Raw genomic sequence first — 23,156 nt, 5'->3', positions numbered from 1 at the left:
GAAATTTGCAGAGTAGGTCAGCATGCTGGCAACCCAGGGGAAGTATTGATGTTGCAGCTCAATTCTAAAGGAAGTTGAGAGGCAGAACGCTCCTTCCCTAAGAGATCTCAGGCTTTTTCTCTTAAGGCCTTCAAGTGATCACAGGAGGCCCACCCACATTACAGAAAATACTATGCTTCACTCAGAGTCTACAGGTTTAGACACCTCACCAAAGAGGAAATCCCAAAGGTTAAAATATCTCTCTTTGGGGAGGCATATATAGGTAGTAAAACTATCAAAAATGCACGTGAGTGATTAACACAGAAGTCAGAATAGAGTCTGTGAGAGGGGGCTGTAGTTAGGCAGTGCCTCAGTCTGTTTGGGCTCCTATAGCAAAAATACCATAAACTGGGAGGCTTAAACAGCAAACGTTTATTTCTCACAGTTCTGGAGTCTGGCAAGTCTAAGACCAAGGTGCAAGGGAGCTCTCTGGGCTCTGCCTTCATGACCTAATCACCTCCTAAAAGTCCTACCTCTTAATACCATCACATTGGGGATTAGGCTTCAACATATAAATTTACTGGGGACACAAATATTCAGTGTATAGCTGGCAATAACATGTGGGAGGCTTTTAGGATGATGGCCATTCTAGCTTATCACTAGGATGGTGAGTACATAGATGTTGATCTTATAATAATAAATAATTTAACTACAGACAACAATAAAAACAATGAGATCTACTGATTTAAATATTGATCATAGCAGAAAAAATACCTTCACAGTCATATCTCAACTGGTGTCTGACCAAATATCTGGGCACTGTGGCCTAGCCAAGTTGACATATAAAATTAACTGTTACAGTAAGTATATCAGTTATCATATTAAATATGAATGGTCTAAACACTAATTAAAGGAAGAGATTTCAGACTGGATTTTTAAAAAATTAAGTGTGTTTGTAAGAAACACACTTTAAAAATAAAAGCACAGGGGCGCCTGGGTGGCGCAGTCGGTTAAGCGTCCGACTTCAGCCAGGTCACGATCTCGCGGTCCGTGAGTTCGAGCCCCGCGTCAGGCTCTGGGCTGATGGCTCGGAGCCTGGAGCCTGTTTCCGATTCTGTGTCTCCCTCTCTCTCTGCCCCTCCCCCGTTCATGCTCTGTCTCTGTCTGTCCCAAAAATAAATAAAAAACGTTGAAAAAAAAAAAATTAAAAAAAAAAATAAATAAAAAATAAAAAAAAAAAATAAAAGCACAAATAGGAGAAAAATAAAAGGATTACCATGTTAACATTAGTCAAAAGAAAGCTGGAGTAACATTATTGATATAAACAAAATAGATTTTAGAGGAAAGGCTTATTCAAAGGATGAGAGTTATATTTTATAATGATAAAATTCTCAATTAATTAAGAAGATACAAAAATCTTACATGTTTATGAAACTCAAGATTTTCAAATCAAAAATGAATATAAGTGCACGGAAAAAAAAAACAAATCCATGATTATGATCAGAGATTTCAATATCCATCTCTCAAAAATTAATAAAACAAGTAAGTAGAATATCAACAATTGTGCAGCAGAATTGAGTAATACAATCAACCATGTGGCCTGATTGACAACCACGTGACCCGAGAACACTGCCCCCAACAAGAGCAGTGTGAACATTCTTTTCAAGTAAACAAGAAATACGTACCAAGAAAGACCACTTTCTTGTCTGTAAAACAAATTTCAATATATTTAAAAGGATTCAAGTCACAATGGTATTTGTCCTCTGACCACATCTGAATTGAATAAGAAAACAAAAAAATAAAAAAAGTCTCTGGAAAATCCCCAATATTTGGAAAATAAACATCACACCAATAAATAAGCCCTGAGTCAAAGAAGAAATCAAATGAGAAACTAAGAGCATTTTGAAGTAAATGAAAAGAAAAGAAAATAATATTATTTGTGAAAATCTCCCTAAGGCAGTAGTTAGGGTAAAATTTATAGTACTAAATATGTATATTAAGGAAAAAATTACCAAGATGGAACATATCCTGTGCCTTAAAACAAGTATAAGTATATTTATCTAGCATTACTAGCGCTAGTAACACTTGATTTGAAAACATATTTTCATGACACATTTTGAATTACGATTGCCCATCTGCTGTTTTCATCTTATGCCAACTGCGTTAGACTTTACACTTAGACTTTTCATAACATCAGTGTGTCATTTGAAACACTCACCACAACACTTTGGTTTTTTCAAATGTTGGTATAAGTTAGATTGATTCTTGGGGGTAGTACGGTATGTTGCAACTAGCCCAAGTTTTCATTCAGTTCTTCAATAAACATAAGCTTAGGTGCCTCTGATTTTCCAGTTAACTATGAAGAGGAAGAGAGAAGGGTTCAAAGTAGGAACATAAGAAATGCTTGTTGAATTACTATTCCAATAAGAACAAAGCACTCTATTAGGCTTTTGGCAGAAAACATGAAAAAAAAAAAACCCAAAAAACTTGTTTTCTCCTTGCAAGAGGTACACAGCTTGCAAATAGCAAATTTTTGTTTCCTTACTTGTAGGTGTATTGTAGAGGCTTTGAAACTTTATTGAATGTGACCCACAGTGAACAAAATATATTATCTCACCACCTAGAAACACACACACACACTATTGAAGTTGCATTGTCATTTTTATTTTATTCTATTCTATTTACTCTGTTTTACTATATTTTATTGAAAAAATAGTGATGGTAACAAAATAAGTTTCACAGCCCACGAAAGGGTCACAATACGTAATTTGAAAACTTCTGTACTGTACCATCTGAGAATTAACACTTAATTTTGTCGAACATAAATCTGCGTCTGTGTATGTGTGTCTGTGTATGTGTTAGGTGCAACAATGAAAAGGAAGAGGGATATCTTCAACTCACACTGATCAGAACATTGCAAAGGAGAGTTGACCCTAAGGGCCGACGCTTAACCTGGGCCTTCACAATTTCAATTGTCAGAGCCTCTCTTCCAAATATTCCATTAGATATTGTGGACAGGATTTGCTGCCTCAAAGAGAAATGGAGAAAAGCAAATCAGTCTTTGAAAAGCCTGAGGGAAGAGCAATCAGATGAGACACTGGGGGAGCTCACCATCAGGGCCGTGCCTTCAGGACTTCTTAGTTATTTTCCTTCTTGTCTCTGAGGAATCTCATCTCTATGTTATAGCATTTTAGCTTTCCCCCTTCTCGGTAATTCCCTTTAAAGATTTTCCTTTCTCCAACCTATTAGTAAAGAAATTCACGTACATCTGTACAGCCAGGGGAGGGATTTTAGGGACAACAAAGGATTAGGGCAAATAAAAGGGAAGCGTGGCCTGACTCAATTCCACCTGTTGGTTAGTCCTAGAGGACAGGCAGTAGCTGCTAGAAGCTGCCAACAGGGACCAGCTGGCCAGTGAGTGGGTAGCTCAGGGCAGACTTCTGAATGCCAGAGAAGAGTAAATAAATGGGCAATTAAGGAAAGAAGTAAGGTTAACAAGAAGTGAGTGCTTCCGTTTTACACTAGAGTATTTGCATGTCTTCAAGGTAGGGAGATTGACACTTGAACTACACAAGGTCGAGGATTGGTCTTAATAGAAATAGCCACAAAACAGTAATTGTGCCCAAATGAAATAGACAAGAAAACTCATCTTACTGGGCATGTGGGATGGTCCTGTCAAAACGAAAACTACATCAGACAAAGTTAAATAGGCAAGGAAGGTTTTATTCAATGCAGTTGCAATAGGTAAGAGAGGCCAGAGCTCAGAATGAACTCAGCGGGGTTGAAATACAAGAAGGAGGATTTTTAAGGTCTGGGTGAGTTAGTGAAAAAGTACTAGAGGAGGGTAGGGGGAAATTACAGGCCATCTGTGTTAGTTCATTGGCTTTATCTAAGGGAAAAATAAACCCATATCTTTATGACAGGAGGTAGTTTTGCAACTTGGAGCAAAGTGCTCACAAAAAGTTAGGCTCCTGCCCTTCCACAGAGATTAGGAGATAGCCTGCCTGGTGTTTCCTGGTGGCTGCATTTCAAAGGGATGGCTCCTGGGTCCTCCAGAACCCTTCCTGGGTTCTGGGTTGTAAAACTGGCAAGGGGTTTCTAAAAACAATTACATCTCAAGGCAACAGAGAAAGAACTTATTATAAGATTTCTAAAGTAAATGCTCTAAGATAAGGGAGGTCAGGAGCTCAGAGTCAGGTAGAAGTTTATCTAAATTTTAGTCAAGCTGAGGGGAACTTGAAGGCCATTAAGGTCATCTTAGTCCAAAGAACAGATGAGGAATTCTGTTACCCAGATCAGTGTTCAGACCAGAACATGGGTTTGTTCTTGGAGTTGCCATACAGCACCTTTCCATTTATTTAACCCCCACCTGATCAGCATAAACTGAGTATTCCGCTGGTGTCTTTTTTTTTTAAGTTTATTTATTTTTGACAGAGAGAGAGAGAGAGAGAGAGAGAGAGACAGAGCATGAGTGGGGGAGGGGCAGAGAGTGAAGGGACATAGAATCTGAAGCAGGCTCCAGGCTCTGAGCTGTCAGCAGAGACCCTGACTTGGGGCTCGAACTCACAGACTGCGAGATCATGACCTGAGCTGAAGTTGGACTCTCAACCAACTGAGCCACCCAGGCGCCCCTGGTGTCTTTTACTGTAAACAACAAGGAGCCTTCCGTCTTCATTTAAACCAAAATCATATTTCGTATTTTACGCTCGAGGGTTTTTACCGGTTCCTTTTTACACTCCTTCAAACAGTTTTTTAAGTCGTTTGGAACAAGAGATTTTTTTTCCCTTTCCTGGCAGCTTTTAACATTATAGCAAACCTGTGTCTGAGCAACTGCAGGTCACTGTCTCTCACAGTGGCAGATCAAGACATTTGCAAACAAGAACAAAAAAATGTGTTTTGTATTTGAAACTGGACTGGATAAATGGTATTTGATGGCTGCTGTATATAGTTTTAAATGGTTTATCCACCTTCTTGAGTTGTACTTATGGCGGGGGGGGGTGGGGTTGATAGAAGTTTTTAATTCCAAAGTCACAGGACTTTTTTTTTTTGTTTGTTTGTTTTGGTAACTGAGCTAAAAAAGGACTCCTTTTTGGTGGGGGCAGATGAAGGCTCCCAGGAGCCCTTTCTCTCAGAGGGAACAAATACCCTTTCCTTATTTCTTTCAGTTGAAAAATGTATGAAGAAACATTTGCAGTCACTGAAATACTACTGAAGTTGAAAACTTGACTTTTTCTTTCTTTTTTAATAAAAAAACCACGAAAAAACCTACTTGCCCCTCTTTGGGAGGCTGTGTGTCAGAGAACCAGGGTCACATACACCCCCCTCTTCCTGCTGAGCTGACATTGTTAGTCATTGTAGCCTATGCAGGCAAGACTGCACTCTCCTACAGACATTTCTGCTCTGATCTTCATTATTTCTCTTCTTCTGCTGGGTTTGGGGTGTCTTTGCTCTTCTGCTTCTAGTTCGTGTGCAATTAGCCGTGGTGTCGTTTTTTTGGCACATAATAAAAACGTTGCAGCAGGGGGAAAAATGGTAATGCTGTCCTATGGCTTCCATGAAATCCTTGAGAAGGGAAAGACTTTGTCCTCTAGCCCAGGATTGGACTGACATTTGTGTGGTGGCTGTTCTATGGTGGGGGGTGGGGGTGGGGAACAAATGTCGAGGCCTAAAGACAGGCAGCTCCAAGCTCTGGTGGGATTGTGACTGGTTAACAGAATGGGCTAGACTATGAAAGTTCTGTAATTAATGGGCTGTGGAGCTAAGTTTCCTTTCTGTGGGAGAACAGTAGAACTGTAGGTTAAATCCTGTAGAGGATTTTGGTGTCCCTGAAAGGTGATAACCATCTGCTTTGGACTACATTGCAAGGAGCTGGTTTTTGAAAATGTTGTTTTGAAGTAACTTGAAACAAAAGTAGGAACAGAAGCCTGACATCCAGAGGAAAAGCCCCAAGCTATAGCTTTTAGAATTAAGCCAGGGGGTGAGGCGCCTGGGTGGCTTAGCCATTAAGCATCCGAATTCCTCCTCAGGCTCTGTGCTGAGGACTCAGACCCTGGAGCCTGTTTTGGATTCTGTGTCTGCCCCTCACCTGCTTGTGCTCTGTCTCTCTCTCTTTTTCTCTCTCAAAAATAAAATAAAAACATTAAAAAATAATTTAGAATTAAGCCAGGGATATGATAGATGATGAGGAAGTCATAGACTAAGGAATTTCTGACGGGGATGTGATCCCTTAATCTTATTTATTCTCCTCACCCAATACTATTAGTTCAACTGGAATTTGGGGGAGTTTGGAAAAGCTAAAGCTCTTTTAGGCTTATTTCTTTCCTATGATGTTTTATTTCCTCTGGAATCCTTTCTATGCAATGGAGTCCCGCTACCTCTCTGAACTGGGGGACAAATGATTCACTTAGTAAGGTGGCCTTGTATTTTCAAAATGCTCCATGTTGGATTACAAGCATGGAGCCCACTAATTCGGTGAAAACCACCGCTTTCATATTCTAGGTGACTCAGGTCCTTCTGGAAGTTTCCAGTAGTTTTGTTTTTGGCACTTATTAAAATTATTTAATAAAAAGTACATTAAGTGAGGTAAATAAAAATTTGTTCTTTCTAGCATTGTAATAATATTGAAAATTGGAATCAACCTAACTGAGCAACAAGGGAAGAATTTCTTTTTGAGAGAGAGGGAGGGAGCAAGTGAGCGAGGGGCAGAGAGAGAGGGGGAGAAAGAAAGAGAGTCCCATGAGGGGCAGAGAGAGAGAGAGAGAGAAAGAGAGAGAGAGAGAGAAACAGGGCTCACTCAAAGTAGCGCTCAAGCTCACCCGATTTTGTGGGGGTCAAACTCAATAACTGTGAGATCATGTCCTGAGCCAAACTCAGATGCTTAGCCAACTAAGCCACCCAGGTGCCCAGAAAAATTTTAATATAATAAAAATCCAAATATGTGACAAAATATGGCACCAGGCCTCTAAATTCATATTCTATATGATTATATTTGAAGATCAAGAAAATGTGACAGTACATTTCTAAGTGAAAAGGACAGAAAACAATATACAGTTCTACAAAAATTTGATTTTTAACAACTGGAACAATATAACTCAATATATGTTTAACAGTTATGTCTGGGTTTTGAGATTTCATGTCTTCTTATTTCTTTTTTTAAATTTCTATTTTTCCAATTTTCTAAAGTTGACATATCTTTCCTTGTTATAAGAACAATTGTTCTTCAAGAGCCTGGGTGTCTCAGTCGGTTAAGTTTCCGACTTCACTTCAGGTCAAGAGATCACGGTCCATGGGTTCAAGCCCCTCTTCAGGCTCTGTGCTGACAGCTCAGAGCCTGGAGCCTGCTTCAGATTCTGTCTCCCTCTCTCTCTGCCCCTCCCTCACTTGTGTTCTGTGTCCCTCTCTCTCTCTCAAAAATAAATGATAAAACATTAAAAATTTTTAAAAAAGAAAAAGAACAATTGTTCTTTACAGAAAGGAAGATGAACATAGGGCATTCAGACAACAGGAGGAAACTCAGTTATGACAACATATCTTCCATGTTACAAAGCTACAAAGGCTGTGGATTACTTTAAGAACCAGGCAAGACTCACTGCAAATGGCATCTAGAGACCTCATTCATCACCAACGTCCTTCCTTACTCAGCTCTTTCCATGATTTGCATGCTAGCCAAAGGTACTAATTCTTGTGGAACATACTGTGCTTTTTCTGCTGCGCTCTCCCCTACCGTGATGTGTTTCTTCATGCCATGCCCCTTTAGATTGCCTGCAACAGGCTTCCCTGTCCAGTGATCTGTTCCCACCCCCAAGTCCTCTAGGCAGCTTGGTGCTTCCTTACCCAATGCCTCCTGCTGAGGTTTGACTTTGATTTACCCTGAATATTGGGCCTCCAGGGGCTGCTCCTCCCAGCACACAATGCCTCAGTGACCTCTCTCTCTTACATAGCTATTCCACCCCCTCCTGAGGCCCTGATACCTGCTTCTTAAAAGAGGCAAGAACCACAGAGAACATGCCACGTCTCTCTTCCTTTCTCTTCTTTCCAAGGTGGGTCGAAGAAGGGGACGTGTGTGTGGTAGGGGGAGTGGGCATCTGGCATCCTGCTTTACTGCAGCTGGATCTTCCATTGTTGCAGCTCCATTCCCAAAGGAATCCAGGGAAGATGTCAGGAAGAGATGGGGTGTGCTTAGCAAAAAGCGCAGGAGCTCCGATTGTCTCAGGAGCAGGCAGGGTAGGAAGCCCTGGACATTGTGCCAAGCACTCCAACCATCTTGGGAAGTAGAGTACCCTAGGGACATTACCATGTCTCACCTATCACACCACAGCATATCGCAATTGGTTTATGTCAGTTGCCTATTCACATATGCTACAAAGTAGAGAAAAAGACCTGATGGCATAGGGAGGATCAGGTCACCTCCGTAGGATTAGGAAGATAGGGGAGTTCAATGTGGTCCTTGCGCAGGCCTGGAAACTGCATACCATTCTCTAGCCTCAGAAAAGGATCCTCCCACAGGAGGATTTGCTCACTGATTTCTCCCTTTCTGGATGTCTAAATGAAAATAACTTTGGGGCCCCCATTAGATAGTGTGGAATGGTATTTCTCCCTGTGCACTCTCTCAGAGTGCTCTAGGAGAGCTGAGCATTCCACACCAGAAGATTCTAGCACAGCCAAGTAAGTCTGGAATATTACAATCTTTGCCTTACTCCCAAGAGACAGTCTCAGCTTCATAAGCAAGTACGGACCTGTTCCCCTGTTGAGAAGCTCTTATTTTCTGGAAGCTTCTAGTGGCCTCATTTTCTTTGTATCCCCTCAAAGAACAAATTTGGGTTAATCTTCAGGTAAGGGGTTGCCTTTTAAAGACACTTAAAATACCTCCATACTAAAATAATATAATTATGCCCAAAGAGTAACCTCTGATTGACTTCTGTCTTGTAAGTAGTCACAGGTCTGTCACTGAGTTCTAGACTTTTATTTATGACCAGCCAATTTTGGCATTTTCCTGAGCATTTGTTCTTGGGGAAGAGTGAAATAATAGGCTTTCCAAGTGTGGTATACAGAGGTTACAGTGGGCAGGCTGGAGATGGATATTCACCCTAAAGATGGTCTTAATATCTTGAATACCTCTGCTTTAGTGATTGTACTAGAGGGGAACATCCCAAGGCAATATCTCAGAGCATCACTCTAAGGACATACGCACCAGGAGGAAAAATGACCAAATGTCATCCAGTATTCTGCTCGCTTTTGTTCTTCATCCTGATACATGGGGCATTACCTTCTGGTGAGTAATTTGGCTGGTTCTGGCATTTATGTAAAGTTGATTTGTGAGCTTTGACACTGTAATCTGAAAGAATGCTTTAGAATTATTTTGTATTTATTTGTGTAAGAGTATCATTTTACTATATCTGTATATCTGTATCTATAGAGAGAGACTATGCAGTTGGTCCACAAATAAAAGACTCCGAGCCAATGTGCAAGGGCCTTTGTTTCCCCATCTATTAGTGCAGATCATGAAACCTAATTTATGGGGACCAGGGGGCTTGGGCAATTCAAGGTAGAATGTGAAAGTGATTGGCAATATGCCCACATCTCAAAAATGCAAAACTTTTGAAAATGCTTTGTCATGAATTTCAGTAGGTCATTACCTTTTTTGTCCTCCTTTATAAAAGAGTCCTGTGGGGAGTTTTAGAGAGACCTAGCCTTAAGGACTGAAGAACTTGATTTTTTACCCATCTACCATGAAATCCTGGGCAGTAGCAACTGTCTTTCCTCTCTCTGTAAAATATGGGGATTAGGCTAAAGGCCTCTTTAAAGTTCTAACATTTCTTAATGTCTTTTCTTTTTGGCTGCCTGTTCTGAATCCTCTCAAGCCCAGGCTAACCACAGGTTAATCAAAAATTTACTTGTTATACTAGACTGGCAACATATATGAGACCAGTGATTGCTTGCTACTTATCCATCAGGAGTAGAAGAGTTATTCCACATTTTTTAGGGTAAAAAATGAATGCATGTGTAAATAAAACAGTTTTGGGGTGCCTGGGTAGCTCAGTCAGTTGAGTGTCCCACCCTTGATTTTGGCTCATGATCTCACAGTCTGTAAGTTCAAGAGCTATGTCAGGCTCTGTGCTGACAGTGTGGAGCCTGCTTGGGATTCTCTCTCTCTCTCCCTCTCTCTCTCTCTCTCTCTCTCTCTCTCAAAATAAATAAATCTAAAAAAATTATAAATAAAATAAAATTTTAAAAAGGTTTTCTGTTATTGCAAGCTTTCTTGGTAATAAATTAGAATTCTTTAATTCTGCCAACAGATTAAGCTATGGTTTACCAGGTATTACATTCTGCAACTATTTTCATTTATGTCTTGGTTTTAGAACCTCGACACTGGTGGCCACCACATGGAGCTGTTAAGGTAATCTTTCACTATATTCCTCAGGATTGAGATTCTAATTTGAGTTTTCTTTGGGTTTGCTGTTTTAGAATCTTACTTCAGGAAGGTCATCTGTGATGTTCTCCAAAGTCCACTCACATGAACATGGCAGGTACACTGTAGATAACATGAGCCCCAAGTAGAGTGATCCAAACTGGGAACCAAGATGAGATTTGGTCATTTGGACACCAGATAGCCCTCCATAGTGCCTAGAAAATGAGTACCAACAATTGCCAGGGGATAGAGGAAGTGGAGGGGGATTAATTGGGTGACAGACATACAGGAGGCAGATGATGGTGGCCTGGCCATGGTGGTGGTGTTGGATAAGGAAGAAGGAAAAGAGTTTCTTTCTTTTTTTTTTTTTTAATTTTTTTTTCAACGTTTTTTATTTATTTTGGGGACAGAGAGAGACAGAGCATGAACGGGTGAGGGGCAGAGAGAGAGGGAGACACAGAATCGGAAACAGGCTCTAGGCTCCAAGCCATCAGCCCAGAGCCCGACGCGGGGCTCGAACTCACGGACCGCGAGATCGTGACCTGGCTGAAGTCGGACGCTTAACCGACTGCGCCACCCAGGCGCCCCAGGAAAAGAGTTTCTAAGCTCAAATATGATCCCTCTTTCTCTACTCAGCCGAAACTCTCTCCCACCTTGTATCAGAGGCACATTACCAATCTTTCTATGACACTCATAGAGCCCCTGAGACCATCTCCTCAAGTTCCAGCAAACAGAGTCACATCTTCAAGCTGCCACTGATACCAGCATTGTGACTGGTTGTGGGTTTTCATCCCTGATGAGACATGTCCCTTCTTTTGTTTTTAGTTTTCCCTAAAAAATCAGGGCATTATGCTAAATGCTTTCACATTTCACAACTTCAAGAAGAGAGTTGGCTTGGGGATTTTGAGAGTGGATGAAATATGATAAATATTTTAAATTGAAGCCTATGAATGTCAGTGAAGCATTTCTTTCCAATTATGAGCTTTCAGGGTTTTTTGCCCACTTGGCCCAGAAATCTCTAAGACTTTTCCCATGTCTAATACTCTGGGAATGAAGGAGATTGAGAGAGAAGCTAAATTTCACAAATACATCCACTCTTCTTTTTCCCACCATAGTGTAGCAGGCCTCTGTACCCCGTTACCATCAGGAGGTCCTCACAATGAGGGTGTTGTGGTTGTCAGACAGGATAAATTTAGGTTTGGCCTCCACTGCTTTGTGAAGGGACAGCTGTAAGAGCTTTGTGTGACTGTGATAGGATGCTAACTATGTTTAGATTTTCCTAATCAAGTCCAGATGTGACCTACCTGTTTGTGTGATTCTAATGTCATTCTTTTCAAATCAATTTCAGGTGAAATGTCCATATAAGAAAGTAAACTTGAGTTGGTTCACTGGAACAGTGAACCCCTGCCCTGGTTTATATCAACCCATCTGTGGCACTAATTTTGTAACCTATGAAAACCCCTGTATCTTGTGTGTCGAGAGCATGTGAGTACTATTTGTGGGGAAAGAAGAGAAGGAAGAGAAACTTAGTCCACCACAGTTACCATGTACCTCTTCTACCAAGCGTATCAGCCTTGAAGCCAGGAATTTGCTCCAGTTTGCAGAGATAATAATCAGTCCCCAGTCATAAGAGCATGTGTAATATAAAGCCCACTGGGGTAGAAAGCAGACTCAGTGTACTCTGTGGTGTTTCAGGGCCTTCTGTCTGAACCCTCACATTCCCATATGCCAAGTGATGGATCAAATCCCCTATGCTACATGAAGCTTTGGTTATTCCTTTGAGTCCTGAAATTCTTTGGTTTGAAATTGTGGTTTGCCGTCTCTAAGATACCTTCAATCTTTTATGTGTCTGAAACTCTGAGCTATGATGAGGTGACTGCAAGGTTTGGGTCCTTTTGCTAAGAGCCCCTGTTTAGGTTTTTGGATTTATGGGACATGATTATCAGTGATTAGACACTGAGATCTCACAAAACCACCCCTTCAGGTTTGACCTCTGTTTAAGCCAGTGCAGTTCACAGGGACTAAAATGCTCCTTATGGCATCACAATGCCAACAATCATTTTGTAATTTTATACAAGGATCAGTGTCAGGAATGTGTAAATTCCACATCATCCTGACTAATGAGGAATTGGACCAAAGTGTGAGGGTGTTAACAGAAAAAGATGAGGACTGATACGCCTTATAGATCACAAGCTCAGGCCTGACTAACTTATTTTCTTTCTTTCTTTCTTTCTTTCTTTCTTTCTTTCTTTCTTTCTTTCTTTCTTTCTTTCTTTCTTTCTTTCTTTCTTCTCTCTCTCTCTCTCTCTCTCTCTCTCTTTCTTTCTTTCTTTCTTTCTTTCTTTCTTTCTTTCTTTTGAGAGAGAGAGGGAGCAAGCAGGGGAGAGGGGCAGAGGGAGAGAGAGACAGAGAGACAGAGAGAGAGAGAGAGAGAGAGAGAGAGAATATTAAGTAGGCTTCATGCTCAGCACAGAGCCCGAAGCAGGACTTGATCCCACGATCCTGGTATCATGACCTGAACCAAAATCAGTAGTTGGATTCTCAACCAACTGAGCCTCCCAGGAACCCCAAATAACTTATTTTCAAAGAGTTTGCAGCATAGGCCATAACATCTTCCATGGCATCTTAGAATCACGGAAGGATAACTGGATAGGAAAATCCAATAACCTAGTTTTTGTATGTAGTCAATTCCCTTTATGCTCTGGCTCTTAGTTTCCTTAAATATAAAATAAGGATGGTAGATAAAATAATTTTAAAAAGTTTTTGTAGGTCTGACATTTTATTAATGCAATGTTGATTCTGATTCTTGCCTTTAGGAAATCTCATGGGAAGATTAGGTTTCAAAATGATGGAAAATGCTAGCTGAGTGAACTTGGATGTCAAAGAAGATATCTTTTTTTCTCTATCATGACAACCCTTCCTTGCATTTGATAGTGACAGAGACCTGCCCCTGCCGTGCTTGTATCAGATAACTAAAGGTCCCTTCCTTAGACTTCTTTCCTCATTGATGAACAGCCTTCCATATTCTAATAAATAAACTTTTCTGAAAGTCTGATTTAACTTGGTCCTCAGATCTGTGTCTCAATTCTCAGAAATAGAACAAAATGAACATTTGAGCCAAAGGTCAAAACCAAACAGTGGGATTCATCAGCTTCTTGATACTGTGAATGGCGAAGGAATCTATATAAAGGCTCCAAGTTGTCTTCCAAGGAACACAACAGAAGTTTCTTCCATATTCCTATAGCATTTCTTAAAAAAACAACTACTTGGAACTATGGAGCATCGTGCTCTTCCTGGCCATTCCTCTTGCCCACTTGCTGCAAACTCCTTGTTAAACAACTTCACTTTTAGACTCAGTTTTGAAACAGAGACATTTACACACATCTGGTTTGACTCTGCAAGACCCAACATTTCCACTGGCCCCACTTTTCTCCATAGAAGGTGGCCTACATCAGTGGCATCCATGAATGTTCCAGTGGTTTTTTAAAATTCTCTTGACACATTTTAACCTCTGAAACCTATTGGGACATGTTCTTCTCTGGGCTATATTTCTTCTGTGTATATATTCATTCCTAATATGGAGAGAAGATTAATATACACTAATATGCTCTCTTCCCCTCAGCCAGTTTGCTCCCTGCTGACTTGGGAAGAGCATCTCTTCTGCCTCTGAATATCCTTGTAAGACTGTGGTCCGTGTTTATCTGTTCTGTTAGCTCTTTGACCTTAACTACTATGCTAATTACAAGGTAGACACAGGGCTCCAGTAAAAAGGAAAAAATCACCTTTGGTCTAGAATATGAAAAGCAAATTGCTCTGGGGGAAATGAAATAGGCTCTATCTTTATGTATGTCCATTTCCACTGCTCTAAGTCCTAGGTCATGCAGGAGCACTGAGAACTCTGAGGAGGATCGTATTCTAATGCTATTGCCTTGATTTCATGTTCACAAATCTTTTCTTCTGTAATGATTGGCCATGAGCACCATGAAGTATATTTTTCATCTCAAACATTTTAATTTTCATCTCTACAAGTTTGATTTACCTTTCATGTTTCTAACATTTTGACATCTGGAATATAATTATAATAACTATTTTTATGAATGCTAATTCTAATATCTGTGTCAATTCTGGGATGGTTGATTTTCTTTTCATTATGGATGATATCTTAGGATATGCACATTTATGAATGAATTTATGAATGCATAATTTTATGAATTTTATCTTGTTTGACTCCAAATATTTTGATATTTCTAGAAATAGTCTTGAGTTTTGTTCTGAGACACAGATCAATTACTTGGAAACAGTCTGATCCCCTGGAATATTATTTTTAAGAGTTGTTAGGTGGGACCAGTACAGTATTCACTAAGTGGCTAATTGTTGGTCATTATTAGCCACTTAGTCTAATTGTTGGTCTAATAAATGTTCCCTGAATTATAAGTTTTCTAGTATGGCTAACAGGAACAGCCACTATTACCCTATATGAGATCTGGGCTTTGTTACCTCTAATCCTCTCTAGTGGTTCTTTCCTGACTTTACGTATTTTCCTCACGCACAGGCATCGATCAGTGATATGCTGAGCTTTCTGTCCAGCTCTTTCATGCTGTCGTCCTGCAAACTATGGCCACATTGGTCTCTCTCCTCTCAGCTCTGTCTCCTCAATTCAGGGAATCTACTTGCTCCATCTGGGATCCTCTTTCCTTTCCTGGGAATCTCCCACAATGCTGAAATCAAGGCCAATCACAGAGCTCATCATGTTTATTTCCCATCTCTCAGGATTTGGCATCCTTCAGTGCCTGATGTCTAGTGTCATTGTTTCACATATTTTGTCTGATTTTTTGTTGTCTTTCCAAGAAGGAGATATATCTGGTTTCTCTTACTATATATTATCTGAAGGTAGAAGTCAGCTTCATCTTTATCATGTCATGAGACTTAGGTTTTCCTCTGACACCTTCTGAAGTCTAGAGTAGCTTAGTCAATGTACTTAGTTGTCATTATTCTCCTTTTTCTAAGAATTCCAAAGGATTAGACTCGTTTTCTGTAATAATACAAAATTTTTCAGTGGATAATAAAACATTTACTTCAATGTTCAATACACAGCAGTACTGTGTATATTTTTTCTGTTACTTGATATTTTTTCTGTTGCTTGACAGTAGACATCTCCAAAGAAAGAAAGGAGGGCAGCATATTTATCCAAATTCAGGACTCCCCTCCTTTCAGTGCTGTCTCTAAAACCTAGTCGTTGTCGTACACATGCTCTCATTGCCAACATTAAGGGAGCTTCCCGGTAGTATTCCTAGCTCCGGCACCTGTTTTGAATTTTGAACTCCCGCCGTCACGTTCCCTTTACTTTGCATTCTCTAATTATTTATCAGTCCCAGGTTTTTGTCATTGCTATCTTCCCTTTCCCCATCTTGCTCTGCTTGATGATCCCACTCACATCTGCAATTATTCTACTGTCTATACACTCATAACTTGCATATTCACATGATAAGACTGTACCCATATACTTAGATATCAGATATTAGACATCTTAATTTCACTGGCTCCTGGAATTACCTCCATTCTCTTGTCTCAACTATAATCCTGCCTCCATTCTATAATCTTTTAAACCTGACCTGTTAAAAACAATTCTCTCCTATGAGTTATAATAGAAAAAAACATCTTAGTATGACTTGTAAGATATTTGTTTCATCTGCTACAGACACTGCCTAAAGCCTAACTTTAGCCATAATGAACACTTAGGACTTGCAACAAACCCTATTTACCCAGAAGGTGGCAGTAAAGCACTGCCATTTAGACCAATAAATAACTGATCAGTCCTACAGCGGACTCCTCGCATACCAACCATGTGATTTGGGACAAGTTCTAATGCTCTATGAGCTACAGATTTATCATCATTTAAAATGATCATATTAACAGCACACACCTGGTTTTGAGGAGAAGTGACGCTCCAAAATGTTTAAATAGGGATGACCAGGTGAATAACAAATGGGGGCAAGATTTCCTTCACCGCCTGCATGTGAATCCCTGTTTATGAACCTAATGAAGGGGAAGAACTTAAGATGAAAAAGGATTTCAGCAATTTCTTTCTTTTTTTTTTTTTTTAATTTTTTTTTTTCAACATTTTTTATTTTTGGGACAGAGAGAGACAGAGCATGAACGGGGGAGGGGCAGAGAGAGAGGGAGACACAGAATCGGAAACAGGCTCCAGGCTCCGAGCCATCAGCCCAGAGCCTGACGTGGGGCTCGAACTCACGGACCGCGAGATCGTGACCTGGCTGAAGTCGGACGCTTAACCGACTGCGCCACCCAGGCGCCCCGGATTTCAGCAATTTCTGATGTCACTGTCCTATTTTTCCCCCAGGAAGGTGAAATCTCCTATCATAGTGCATGAAGAGCTCTCTCTATGGATGAGAGAGTTGGGAAATATTCTATCTAATGGACTAAATATTACTCTTAGAATTCTGTGAAGTTCTTTTGTTTTTCTGATTAGATTTTTTTTTATCCAAAGAAAGTTAATCAACTCAAAGGCACAAACTTGAGTAAATTGTTTATCATATATTTTCCAAACAAAATTAGTAATTTCTTGGAGTATGGGTATGTGTAGGCAGCCAAAGAGGTTCATTGAAATACCATGCAAACTACAAGACCAATCTACACCCTGGTTCATTTTCTTTAATTGAAATTTTTAATTTGTAATTTAAAATTATTTTGCTTTGTGATAGTAATATGTACTCTTCAGGAAGAATTCAGAAATACAGAAAAATACATTTTAATTTAAAAAAGTAAAAGCAAGCAAAACATTACAATCGAGACTTACTGTCACTGATTTTAGATTAAAATCTTTTCTGAACTCCTCCTCTTTCTCTCTTAATGACTGTGATGGAAATAAAAATAGGATCACACTACACATGCTACTTTTGAAGTGAGAATGTACTGAATAGTAAGTCAATATGCCATTGAAGAAGAAGAAATTATATCTAAATGGGTGCAATAAATACATTAAAGTGAAACTTATTTAAAGATACTACTTCCAAGAATATCAAAATAACAAATGTATAAGGAAAAAAACTCTAACAAAAGGTATGTATAATCTATACCTTGAAATTATAAAATATTAATCAAAGATTGTGAAGAAATCCCAAAGAAATGGAAGTACATACCCATTCATCAATTTAAAAATTCAATATTATAAAGAAATACATTCACTCTAAATTGTTTTATAGATTCAGTATAATCTGACTCAAAAATGTGGCAGGAATTATTTTTTTGTTTTTGTTTTTGTTTTGGTAGCTGGAGTGTTTGTTTTTTGTTTTTTGAGAGAACAACAATTTTATTTTCAAATTTGTATGAAAATGTAACAGGAATAAAGAAGATAATCTTGAGGAAGAACAAAGGTGGAGGATTCACATGACCAGGTAATAAGATTTATTCTCAGCCAATAATAATAAAGAAAATATACTGCTGCAAAGATAGACAAATAGACCAGTGGAATGGAATTGAGAGTCCAGAAGCAGACACACATATGTATGGTCATTAGATTTATGACAAAAAGATCCTAGTAGTAGTAGAATTTTGAAAGCATGTTCTCTTTATTAAATTATACTGAGTCAACTGGATATGCGCATGCGAGAAAGTGAATCTTGACTCAACAATGTCAGTTTGAATTGATATTCAAAAAAAACAATTCAGAAAATCTTTTAGAAGGAAATAGACTTTCATGAATTTAGAGAATACAGATATTGTTTAAACTAGCAAAAAAAGGCATGAAGTGTAAATAAAAATATGGTAAACTGCAATATTAAAATATTAAAATTAAAATTCATCAAAATTTTAGCAAATTAGTAAATTAAATTAGTAAGATTAGTAAAGTAAAAGGTAAACCACCTACTAGGAGAAAATGTTTCCAATACATGTATCCAACAAGAGGCTCTTAGAAATACATGAAGAACTCCTATAGATGATAAGAAAAACACAACAGCCCAATAGAAAAATGTGCAAAATAAAGGAAGAAGTTATCAAAAGGCTAATAAATTATGCATTACCTCCATTTTTCTTTACATTTCAGCTGTATTTTCCTTATCTAGCTTTTGATCTTACGTTGTAATAAGTCCTGGTCTTTTACTAAGGTGAAGTTCTGAAGAAAAATGTAATTTGTTTCCTTGGATTATATTTATTTTCAGATAGTCGTCATCATGTTTCTTTCATATAACATAGCTCTCCTTAATTTTTCTTTGGCTATGATCAGGGACTGGCATACCTTTCAGCTTTCCCATTTTAATTTCAACCTCAAAATGTACAGCTCTAGCCATACTTCTCTTTGACATAGAGTGAATTAATTTTCCTTAATCATCTGTATACTACTAAATGCAGCTTTATTGCCTTGCCATTTGATCTATCAAATAAGGGCTTATTTTATTTCTCTCTCCTTTTTTCCTGTGGTGAGAAGTTTGTGATTAAATAGGGAGAGCTCAGCTGGAAAGAATAGGGCCTTTGCTGGAAGAATTAGGCCCTCTCTGCTGTCTCTTCTCTTTTTCGATTGACATGAGTGGCAATTTATCTTATATACATGGAAAGAATAGCTTTGTATTGATTCATTTATTTCCCCTTTTAGATGTGGGAATTTGGAGTGTAAGTTTCCATCAGAGATGAGTGAATCTACTTTTTTAAAATTGGCTTTTTTCATCCTTCATCTCATAGCATCTTTTTTTCATTTTTTTCCTCACCTATCCAATCTATCAAAAGAGGAAAACAATTTAAAAAAAAAACCCTCTTCCTACTCTTCAAATAGTCTTTTCAATAGAAATTGTGGAGAAATTTGTAATCTTATAATTTCTGCTTCTGAGGGTAAGTTTCAACTTAAGACTTAAGCTTTGACATCTCAGGTTGTTCTTTTTCTTTTCTTATTTTCAAATTTTGCAATGTACTTCAAGATCTGGTCCCCAGGCATTCTTTTTTTTTTTTTTAACGTTTTTATTTATTTTTGAGACAGAGAGAGACAGAGCATGAACGGGGGAGGGTCAGAGAGAGGGAGACACAGAATCTGGAACAGGCCCCAGGCTCTGAGCTGTCAGCACAGAGCCCGACGCGGGGCTCGAACTCACGGACCGTGAGATCATGACCTGAGCTGAAGTCAGACGCTTAACCGACCAAGCCACCCAGGCGCCCCGGCATTCTTTTTTTTAACATGCTGACATGAAATTTTGACACACTTCTTGTTTTTGCGGTTCATTTGTTAAAATTCAGAAGAAGGCCATTCTGTGGTCTGGTTTTGCTGTGCCACCCTGCTTTGGTTATCTACTGCTGAATGGCAAATATTCCAAAACTGAGCATTTTAAAGCAATAACAATTTGCTATTTTCACAATTTGGGGAGTTAGCCATTTCATTCATCTGCTTCCCGTGGGGTCAGCTGGAGTGCTGGCATGGCCAGAAGTTACCCCTGCTAAATTCTATTTTGATGAAGTGGCTTCTGGAATATCATATATTTCATAATAGATATAGGATTATATATACAGGAATATTATGCATGTGTGTGTGCACCTGTATAGGTAGAAAACTTAATGAAAAATATGGGACATTGGAAATTGTGTAGAAAAACTTGATCGAAATAATGAAAGTGCTAAAAATCATTCCATTTTTAAAAGGCAAAACTGCACGGATGCCTGACTGGCTCAGTAGGTAGAGCATGTGACTCCTGACCTTGGGGTTGTAAGTTTGAGCCCTGTGCTGGATGTAGAGATTACTTTAAAAAAATAAAATCTTAAAAATAAAATAATTTTAAAAATAAAAGGCAAAACTGCAGACATTTAGCTCATGGAAGAGAATATTGATAGAGAGCATGAGATATGTTTAGGAAGGAAAGAAATAAACAAAGAAAGGATATGGGAGAGAGAAAGGAAAAAAAGGAGAGATTCTATCAAGGGACAGAGAGATACACTGTGATCTGTGTGGCTTCAAGGTAGAAAATTAGGGTAATTGAATCATCAGAAAGACAGGTCTCAATTAAAATTAGGGAGGCTTTGTCTAACTGTGTAATCTAACAAAGGAATGGGCTTCGCTGCAAAGGAGTAAAGTCCCCGTCTTAATAGTCAAGTAAAGGTTTAATGACTGCTCTTACAGAGGCTGTGGGAAGATTGCAGCCAGGTGCAAGCTTTGTATATCTAAAATGTTTCTCAGCCGTTAGAAATTATGTTTATCTTCTCTATGCATGCAACTGCACCACATGAGACAAAACTTAGGACAACTGAGTACAGAACAGAGTTTGATCAGTGACCTGAGGAGGACAGATTCTGTTGCTATCCAATTCTTCCTGTCGCAAACTAGCTCCCCAGAGGCAGGCTCTCATGAGAAGCTGGGTGGGAGAAGAATCTCCTTGTGCCTGCTGTTAAGCTAGGGTTGATGTCATACCTTGGGTAGTATTCAGGGGAAGCAGAAACCTGTGAATCACAGTCTGGTTCCCAGAAGAAAAAAGTATAGGATGGAAGCTAAATCTGGGAAATAAAATAGCAGGTTATAATGTTTTTGCTTGTAGCTATGGGGAAGAAAAGGAGATAAGAAGCTTTCCTCAGGCTTCCTTTTCTTCATGGATGTTTCTGTTGTCTAACCTGTTTATTGTACCTATCATATCACAAGGATAATTTTTACTAAACTCTTTTTCCATAACTAGACCATGAACTTCAGGAGAGCAGGGACATTTTATATCACTGTTCATTGTAATATTCCCTATACCTACTCTAATGCCTGGCCTAATGTAGGTGTTTATTCAACAAGCGAATGAAGAAATAAATGAAAAGGACTTAACCACCTGAGATCTATCACCCCACTGAAGCCGTAACTAACAATATGACGTCTGGCTCTAAAACATTTTCATAGTATGTTTTAAACTAAGACATGGCAAAATCTTCTCAGATTGCCTCTGTGCTTCATCTCACCTTGTCATGATGGCAGTTGCCTAACAATAGGAGTAGGAAGGAGGAACTTCCTCAGATTATCTGGTCTTTTGGTAGATGGAGAACTTCTACTTTATATTTTGAAGGTTTCAACTTTCCTAAAACTTGCTTGTAAGTAGATCTGGCCCTTACTGGCAGGATTCAGAAAATGATAGAAATAGATATAATTATCAAGGAATGATTATAAAATTAAGAAAGAAATTAAGTATTTGGAATTGATTTAAAAGCTATGGAATACTTACATATTCAAAAATGTTCTGCATTGTGTGACCTATTCAACATCTATATGATTACTATCAGATCTTTGAAAAAATTAAAAATTAAAAATTAAAAAATATCTTTGAAATCAGACCTTTGCAAACTTCATGATTTATGATTCTTCCTTTCTTAGAGATGATTACTAAGGAAGAATATGCCATCTTAATGACTAGCTAGTGTAGAGGTATAAACCAAATGTAAGTCTGAGATGAACACTCATCTATAAAGATACTGCTAATCAAATAAAAAGACATGGAAAAGAGGCAGATTCAGTAGCAATCAAGAGGGGTTTAGGTTTTGATATAATAGAGCTTAGAAGCCCCTGGGACTATCAAGCAGAAGGTATTTATACGTTAACATAGCTAAACAATTCTTAACTTTTTGGTGTTGTTGAAATATCTGTATGACCAAAGGGTGCCTGTGTGGCTTAGGCGGTTAAGTGTCCAACTCTTGATTTCAGCTCAGGTCATGTTCTCACAGTTTGTGAGATAGAGCCCCATATGGGGTTCCATGCTGACAGCACAGAGCCTGCTTGGGATTCTCTCTCTCACCTCTCTCTCTCTCTCTCTTTCTGCCCCTCCTCCAACTCACACACATACTCTCTCTCTCAAAATAAATAAACATTTAAGAAATAAAAAAGAAATATGTGTATGACCAAAAGTAAGGCAGGAATAGGTACGTTGCTGTGGCGAGGGCTTTCCTTAGTTTGCCAAACACTTTCTGGCATTGAGAGAGGAAACTGCTCTTAAGGAAAGATGTCAAAGCGAGACTTTTGTGTGTATGTAATCATAACTTAGCTTCAATGATTACACATTTACTCAACCTCCTCCTACGTCAGCATGCCAAGGGAAATTATGACTTGTTAGCATCGTGACTAAGTTTTAGGAGAGGAAAGGCCCCATATTTCAGGGTTTCATCCTAATGAGTCAAGCAGAAATTTTGTATCTTATTTTCAGTGAAGTTGTGCAGAGTTCACTCTTTTAGAATAACTGCCGAGTAAGGGGAAAAGTCAGTGTACCCTTCATGGGGGTATCTACCATACCCTCCTAACACATTTGTTAAGTGACTACATATTTTGTCTTCACATAATTCATATGTCTTCCACATAAGAATTCTACACAAGGTGATACTGTGTCAATGTAGTGCCCTTTGGGCTAATTCTAGGAAATACTGGCTGTTTCATATCTGTTATGAAGCTACTTACAATCTTGCTAGTCAGGCATTGCACATGGTTACAGCATGTGTAAAACGAGGTAGCAGCTCACCTATTGATAAGTACCCCCACAGATTGTGAGACTCAAAGTGAGACAACACAATGAATGTGCGTTTTCTAATTTAATTTTTTTTATCATTATAAGTATATTCTTTAATTCCCATTACCTATTTCACCCATCCCCTCACCCACCTCCCCTCTTGTAACCATCAGTTTGTTCTCTTTAGTCAAGAGTCTGTTTCTTGGTTTGTCTCTCTTTTTTTTCTCTGCTTGTTTGTTTTGTTTCTTAAATTCCACATATGAGTGAAACATCTGGTATTTGTAGCTCTCTGGCTGACTTATTTTGCTTAG

General features: G+C 38.9%; 1 protein-coding gene across 1 annotated transcript; it reads left to right on the top strand.

Moving 5' to 3' along the window:
* Window positions 1-8,929: 8,929 nt before the first annotated feature.
* On the top strand, window positions 8,930-13,403 carry SPINK14 (serine peptidase inhibitor Kazal type 14 (putative)). The gene is made up of 4 exons (XM_058740754.1): window positions 8,930-9,250; window positions 10,281-10,375; window positions 11,736-11,872; window positions 13,204-13,403. Exons 1-4 carry the CDS (start codon window positions 9,181-9,183, stop codon window positions 13,247-13,249), a joined length of 348 nt encoding a protein of 115 aa, XP_058596737.1. The 5' UTR covers window positions 8,930-9,180; the 3' UTR covers window positions 13,250-13,403.
* Window positions 13,404-23,156: the final 9,753 nt, after the last annotated feature.

Source organism: Neofelis nebulosa, chromosome 1 (genome assembly GCF_028018385.1).
Source record: "Neofelis nebulosa isolate mNeoNeb1 chromosome 1, mNeoNeb1.pri, whole genome shotgun sequence".
NCBI classification, from domain to species: domain Eukaryota; kingdom Metazoa; phylum Chordata; class Mammalia; order Carnivora; family Felidae; genus Neofelis; species Neofelis nebulosa.
The sequence above is the reverse complement of the archived record's forward strand: the minus strand, read 5'-3'. Positions and strand labels throughout refer to the sequence as shown.

What these genes read in the sequence shown, in the direction of transcription:
- SPINK14 (XM_058740754.1), top strand. Translation starts at nt 9,181, where the DNA reads ATGACCAAATGTCATCCAGTATTCTGCTCGCTTTTGTTCTTCATCCTG. An exon ending in ACATGGGGCATTACCTTCTG is followed by an intron (nt 9,251 to 10,280) that starts GTGAGTAATTTG and finishes CAACAGATTAAG; the next exon opens with CTATGGTTTACCAGGTATTA. An exon ending in ATCTTGTGTGTCGAGAGCAT is followed by an intron (nt 11,873 to 13,203) that starts GTGAGTACTATT and finishes TCTTGCCTTTAG; the next exon opens with GAAATCTCATGGGAAGATTA.